This window comes from Oryctolagus cuniculus, chromosome 20 (genome assembly GCF_051225735.1).
Source record: "Oryctolagus cuniculus isolate XC-2025 breed Fujian yellow rabbit chromosome 20, ASM5122573v1, whole genome shotgun sequence".
Lineage (NCBI taxonomy): Eukaryota > Metazoa > Chordata > Mammalia > Lagomorpha > Leporidae > Oryctolagus > Oryctolagus cuniculus.
In genome coordinates, this window is record NC_142886.1 from 10,248,063 (window position 1) to 10,254,956 (window position 6,894).

Genomic DNA, 6,894 nt, shown 5'->3' on the forward strand with positions numbered 1-6,894 from the left:
TTTTTAGGTCAATTACAACTTTACTTTAAATTTGCATTTATTTGCAAAAAAAAAATAGTATACCTGTCCTTAACATTACTGATCTCTTCTCTTTAAAGCAGTGCATAAGAATAAACAATGCAAGCTTCTCTCTATATTTTATTGTTACCAAGCCCCCACAGGACAGGTGTGCAAGCTTCAGGTTTCCCCACCTCAAAACAAATCCCCATGCACAAACTAAGCTAACCAAAAATAATCAAGTCAGCAAACACACAAAATGCAGCAAAGAGAAACCTCCAATAAGGTTTGCGGGTTTTTTTTTCTTTTCCAAAATCAAACTTGAGAACTAACCTTTTATAAGTAAACTAAGTTGTTGTACCTTTCCTTTCATAAGCAGAGTCCCGGGCGCTAAAGACCTGCAACACTAGGTCTCCTACTTGGCAGGGCGCTTCAGAGGAGAAACAAAAACAAAAGGGAGAGAAAGAAAGGAAAAGAGATTCAGGCTGACCGACTACAGCTTAGTCCACTTCCTCGATGGTCGGTCCCCCGGAGCCGCCGGAGCCGCCGCCGCCAGGCCCGCCCTGGTAAAGTTTGCTGATGATGGGGTTGCACACTCTTTCCAGCTCTTTCTGCTTGTGCTCGTACTCGTCTTTCTCGGCCATCTGGTTCCGGTCCAGCCAGCTGATCACCTCCTGACACTTGTCGAGGATCTTGCTTTTGTCCTGCTCGCTGATCTTGCCCCGCAGCTTCTCGTCCTCCACCGTCTGCTTGATGTTGTAGGTGTAGGACTCCACGGCGTTCTTGGCCGCCACCCGCTCGCGGTTCGCCTCGTCCTCCGACTTGTAGCGCTCCGCCTCCTGCACCATGCGGTCGATGTCGTCCTTGCTCAGGCGACCCTTGTCGTTGGTGATGGTGATCTTGTTCTCCTTGCCGGTGCTCTTGTCGGCGGCGGTCACGTTGAGGATGCCGTTGGCGTCGATATCGAAGGTGACCTCGATCTGGGGCACCCCGCGGGGCGCCGGGGGGATCCCGGTCAGGTCGAACTTGCCCAGCAGGTTATTGTCCTTGGTCATGGCGCGCTCGCCCTCGTACACCTGCACCAGCACGCTGCTCTGGTTGTCCGAGTAGGTGGTGAAGGTCTGCGTCTGCTTGGTGGGGATCGTGGTGTTCCTCTTGATGAGCGGGGTCATGACCCCGCCCGCCGTCTCGATGCCCAGCGACAGGGGCGTCACGTCCAGCAGCAGCAGGTCCTGCACGTTCTCGGACTTGTCGCCGATGAGGATGGCGGCCTGCACCGCGGCGCCGTAGGCCACGGCCTCGTCGGGGTTGATGCTCTTGTTCAGCTCCTTGCCGTTGAAGAAGTCCTGCAGCAGCTTCTGGATCTTGGGGATGCGCGTGGAGCCGCCCACCAGCACGATCTCCTGGATCTGGCCCTTGTCCAGCTTGGCGTCGCGCAGCGCCTTCTCCACCGGCTCCAGCGTGCCGCGGAACAGGTCGGCGTTGAGCTCCTCGAAGCGGGCGCGCGTGATGGACGTGTAGAAGTCCACGCCCTCGTAGAGCGAGTCGATCTCGATGCTGGCCTGCGTGGACGAGCTCAGCGTGCGCTTGGCGCGCTCGCAGGCCGTGCGCAGCCGCCGCACGGCGCGCTTGTTGGGCCCGATGTCCTTCTTGTGCTTGCGCTTGAACTCCTCGGCCAGGTGGCTCACCATGCGGTTGTCGAAGTCCTCGCCGCCCAGGTGCGTGTCGCCGGCCGTCGACTTCACCTCGAAGATGCCGTCCTCGATGGTCAGGATGGACACGTCGAAGGTGCCGCCGCCCAGGTCGAAGATGAGCACGTTCTTCTCGCCGCCCGCGCAGCCCTTCTTGTCCAGCCCGTAGGCGATGGCGGCCGCCGTGGGCTCGTTGATGATGCGCAGCACGTTGAGGCCCGTGATGGTGCCCGCGTCCTTGGTGGCCTGGCGCTGCGAGTCGTTGAAGTAGGCCGGCACCGTGATGACGGCGCTCTGCACCTTGCCGCCCAGGTAGGCCTCGGCGATCTCCTTCATCTTCGTCAGCACCATGGACGAGATCTCCTCCGGGAAGAAGGTCTTCACCTCGCCCTTGTACTCCACCTGCACCTTGGGCTTGCCGCCCTCGCTCACCACGCGGAACGGCCAGTGCTTCATGTCCGACTGCACCGTGGCGTCCTCGAACTTGCGGCCGATCAGCCGCTTGGCGTCGAAGATGGTGTTGGCGGGGTTCATGGCCACCTGGTTCTTGGCCGCGTCGCCGATGAGGCGCTCCGTGTCCGTGAAGGCCACGTAGCTGGGAGTGGTGCGGTTGCCCTGGTCGTTGGCGATGATCTCCACTTTACCGTGCTGGAACACGCCCACGCACGAGTAGGTGGTGCCCAGGTCAATGCCGATGGCCGGGCCGCGGGCAGACATCCTGACTGCGAAGGCGGGCGAGCGACGTTAAAAGACGACACGGCCAAGGGAAGGCGATCCGCGGCCTCGACTAACGGTCAGCCGGCACCTCACGCCGCGAGCGCCACCAGCGTCTCCCGCCGCCCCCGCCCGCTCCGCCCCGCTCTTATAGCCGCCTTCTGGAAACTCCCGCAGCCAATCGGCTGCCGGCACCGCCCGCGCAAACTCTTCCCAGCCCCGCCACAGGCTGGCCTGGCTCGGAGTGACCGGCCCGCGGCCCAATAGATATCAAGTTGGGGGAGGCGGGGAGGAGGGGGGGGGCAGCACCGCCCCCGCCCGCCCGCGCGAGAAAGCCAAGGGGCGGCCGTTATGCAAATAAAGCTCCTCCCAGAAGCCTAGCGCCCGGGCTCCCGCGCCTCGCGCGCGCCGCCTGCTGCTTGGGGGGCGTTAGGCTCGCGCCCCCGGGGGCCAGGTGTACGCGCCTTTTCGCGGCTTGGGCCTTTCCTGAGGGCGGATTCGTCGACGTCCGTCGGATTGGCAGGGCATGCGGCCAATGAGAAGCGCAGACTCCCAGAGGGGTGGGGCAGGAAGGGCAGGGTCGCGGTGAGGGAGGAGGAGGAGGAGGTGCGGGAAGGGAGCCGAGCGGGTTCTTTGGTTTCTTAAAGATCCCCTGATGCGGTGCAATGCTAGGTGTCCCGACTAACGCAACCCACAAGGGCCAAGGAATTCATTCTGCGTGGGTGGCGCTGAGGAACCGCGGCCGGGATCGGCCATTCTTCAGCGCGCCCTGAGGGACGCGGAGTTGGCGTGGTTGGGGCGTGAGGGCGGCTCCCTGGGGCGGGGTCGACCAGAAAAAGCAGTTCCTTCGGCCGGCGGCCCCGCGGCGGCTCGGGGGAGGTGGCGCCCGGGAGAGACCAACGGTCGGGCGCGGGGCGCGGGGCGCGGGGCGCGGGGCGCGGGGCGCGGGGCGCGGGGCGCGGGGCGCGGGGCGCGGGGCGCGGGGCGCGGGGCGCGGGGCGCGGGGCGCGGCGGCTCCCCCTCTCCCGCCCTGCCGTCAGACGCCGCCGCCTGTCTGGTTTCGTCCCCCCGAGCCCCCACTCTTCGCCTCATTTTCGATTTCAAACGCGCTCTCCGCCGCCCTGAGTTCTTCACGGGGAAAAGCCCGTCTTCGAACCCGCACGTTGCAGCTCCACTGAGCTAACCCAGCCGGGGAGCCCAGCGGCACGAGCTGGTTTGTTCAGGCTGCAGTTGGCGCTGGAGGCACGAAGCCTCCGAGAGAGACGCTGGTTCGCTCAGGGGTCACGGGGCTGCAAGGTGCGAGCCGGCACCTGGCAGAGACGGGAACTTGCGGTTTTAACCTGGTGGAGGGAAGCCGGGGACTGGCACGCGCAGCTGCTGCGTGAGAGCAGGAGGAGAAATGAAGTGCGTGCGCCAGAGGTGAACCTAATTAGAAATGCTGGAGCGGGCGGGGGGAGGCGTCTACGCGGACAGGGCGAGGGCTTCCTGGAATAATCGTCAGAATGAAAAATGCACGCCTCAACCCGGGGCTGACTTGGGCCCGCAAAGAGGGTAGGGGAGGCGCGCTTCACGCGTGGTGGGGAGCACACGGAGGGCGGCCGTGCGTCCTGGCGGGAGGCCGAGGCACCCCGCCGCACACCCCCAGTCAGCGCCCCCGGGAGAGCTTTGGTGCCCGGAGACGAAGGCCCAGGAAAACGCATCCTGAGCAGCCGGCGTGTGTGGCCCGCAGGAAAGCTGTGTGAAAAGGCAGTGCGAAACAGACGCCATCTGTGCCCGGGAGGCAATGGTAGCAAAATTCTTAAGAAGTCCCTCGATGCTCGTTTTTTTAAAACCAGCTTGTGCAACTTCCAATTGTTCGCTTAAGAAAAGAAAAACTGCATTTGCTAGTAATTTGTCAGTCTCATTGGTTAAGTGGTGCTGGTTTTAACAACTCCCATCTTCTGGATCATAAACGAAACTGAAGAAAAAATTCTCAAACAGGAAAACTCTTAAAGCCAATGTTATGTTAGGAAAACAAGGCCAAAACCAAAGAGTTTGTAATGAGCGCTGTTACAGATTTCGAGGACAGAACTGTTGGTTTTGTTCTCAGAAATGCGTCTTCTGTAGCTTTCTGCTGTTTTGTTTCATGTAGAAAAGGGGATTGGTGGGCTGGGGAACAACACAGATTTTGGAGGAACTGATGATGGGATATGATTTAGAGACAGAGTCCCAGCTACAACTACAGGAACTGGGAGAAATAGAAACTTCAGATCTCTTGTATGGTCAGCCCTCCCAAAGGAACCTCAAGCAAAGCAAGACTGGGGAAAGAAAAAAAAGAAAAAGAAAAAAGGCAGGCCAGGGTTCTTGCACAGAAACACTAAAATTAGAGCTTCAGAAGGGAGAGGTTCTTTTGCATAACCGTGTCCTACCTGCGTGCATTGATCACAAACGTTGCAACCTAACCACCACGTGTGGTCTTTAACCCAGCTCTCCGAAACCATGGTAGCAGTTTTCATTAGCTATATATACTTCTTCTGCTCTAATTTATCACCTTTTTGTAAATTGATGTTTCGTATGTTTCATACTTTACATGGCATCCTGATTCTTCCCCAAGGACACAGAATTTGCATTCTGATTTTTTTTATGAAATAAACTTTTGCAGTAATAGAATATTATCATACTGATCAGACTTTGAATGTATACATTTTTCTTCTTTGAACTGATTTTTAATCTTAGTTGTTCTCTGACGATTGTGGTTCAGAATCCATTACAAGTCTACAGTAGCACATCACATTAGGAAATGCATACTCAAATAATATCCATCCATACCATCAATGCTGCAGCAAAACATGGACAGCGAATTCCTGACAGCGAATATGATCTCTTTTGGAAGCCCATGTGATACTAATTTTTCTTTAACTTAAATATGACCAGACCTTTCATTTGGTGGAATTCATCCTAAGGAAGTAATAGAAAATACAGGCAGTATTATTTATGTTAACAACAATAAAAAAATGGCTTACATATCAAGCAATAAGAGAATGGTTACATGAATTATAGTACATGGACATTATAAATTATTATTCACCCATAAATGTTGTTTACAAGGGTTTTTTGATGACAGGAAAGTATTCTTAATATAATTCATATATGTAGAATAATCTTAAATATATGAAAAATGCATCAAAATGGACTACCTCTGGATGACAGGTTTATCAGCAATTTTTATGTTTCCTTACTGTACTTGTACAGATTTTTAAAACTCGACTATTAACATTCAATTGAAACAAAAGTGCACTAATCCTGTTACTTATGTACAAATTACTATTGATTTTCAACATGCAACATTTCTGACTGAATATGCTAGGATGTTTCAAAATATTTTTACAACCCAAAGTTTGAGGGGTTCCACACAGATTGAACCATGGCCCAAACAAGGGCTTTCACATAGGTCAAAGCATCTCTAACGAATCCCCAGGACCCAGAAGAGTACCTTGGGGCACAGTGGTGATTCGTGTGTTAGTTAGAAGTGACCGGAAGCACGGTATTTATCCATAAAACTGAAAAGCATTTCATTTTTTCCTGTGTAAGATCATCTGCCTGCCTCTTCTATTTCTGTACTAAATGACACCACAGACACCAAAAGTTGGAACAAACATCTGGAAGTCCTTGTGCAGGAGACACAACAGTGAATAACACAAGGTCTAAAGCTACCTGCCGTGGAGAGGCTCACTCACCAAGAACAAGTGTTTGCAGTCACTGGGGGAAAACCCTTTTGTATTTGCCTGGAACGGTTTCAGCCCCTCCGCAGGCACAGCTTTCAGAAGGGCTGTGGATTGTTTTGAGCGGGTAGTGTTGGCCTGCGTAGAAGGCCAAGCGACAGCCTGTAATTTGAGGACCTTTGGGCAAACTGGAGTTCACCTAATATTTAAGGTGCCATTTTGTAGTTCTCTGAAAGCAAACTTTCCTAAAATAATTCTCGAATCACCCGTCACTACAGGAAAACATTCACTCTTTGCTTCTGAACCTTCATGAACCTCATTCTTGGAGTTAAACTGCAGATACAAAGTAGACTGGAGCATGAAACCCACACTTGGAGTGGAACCCTAGGAGACGTAGCCCCTGGAAGGCGGCTTCCCCTTCACCACAGAGACAAGCTGTGCCCACTTCCGTTTTGGGTGCTAGCTCTAAGGATAGGCCCTTGGAACTAGTCAGATTATCTGGAGGAAGCCAGACTCAATATGCCACTTGCTAGATTCTGAAAAGAAACAAAATGAATTAACTGGCAGAGAAGTTACTGCTCTGGATAGAAAACTGTTATCTTGACAAATGCATTTACCCTCTCAAAGAACCAAAATACTATATGAGGGCCTTTTTATAAATAATTATTTCTTTTTATATTATGAGGGAAACCGATTAATTTGTTGCCATCTGTGTTTGCTGTGAGATAATACTTTGGCAGTCATTCTTCTGTGTTGAAGAAATCAAAATTTGGCAACAAGAATTTTAGCAC

General features: G+C 53.8%; 1 protein-coding gene across 1 annotated transcript; it reads right to left on the reverse strand.

Moving 5' to 3' along the window:
- On the reverse strand, window positions 1–2,740 carry HSPA2 (heat shock protein family A (Hsp70) member 2). Its single transcript, XM_002719559.6, has one exon. It carries the CDS (start codon window positions 2,403–2,405, stop codon window positions 498–500), a length of 1,908 nt encoding a protein of 635 aa, XP_002719605.1. The 5' UTR covers window positions 2,406–2,740; the 3' UTR covers window positions 1–497.
- Between the last annotated feature and the right edge of the window lie 4,154 nt (window positions 2,741–6,894).

Excerpts from the sequence above, each read along its gene's own strand:
- HSPA2 (XM_002719559.6), bottom strand. The coding sequence starts at position 2,405 with ATGTCTGCCCGCGGCCCGGCCATCGGCATTGACCTGGGCACCACCTAC.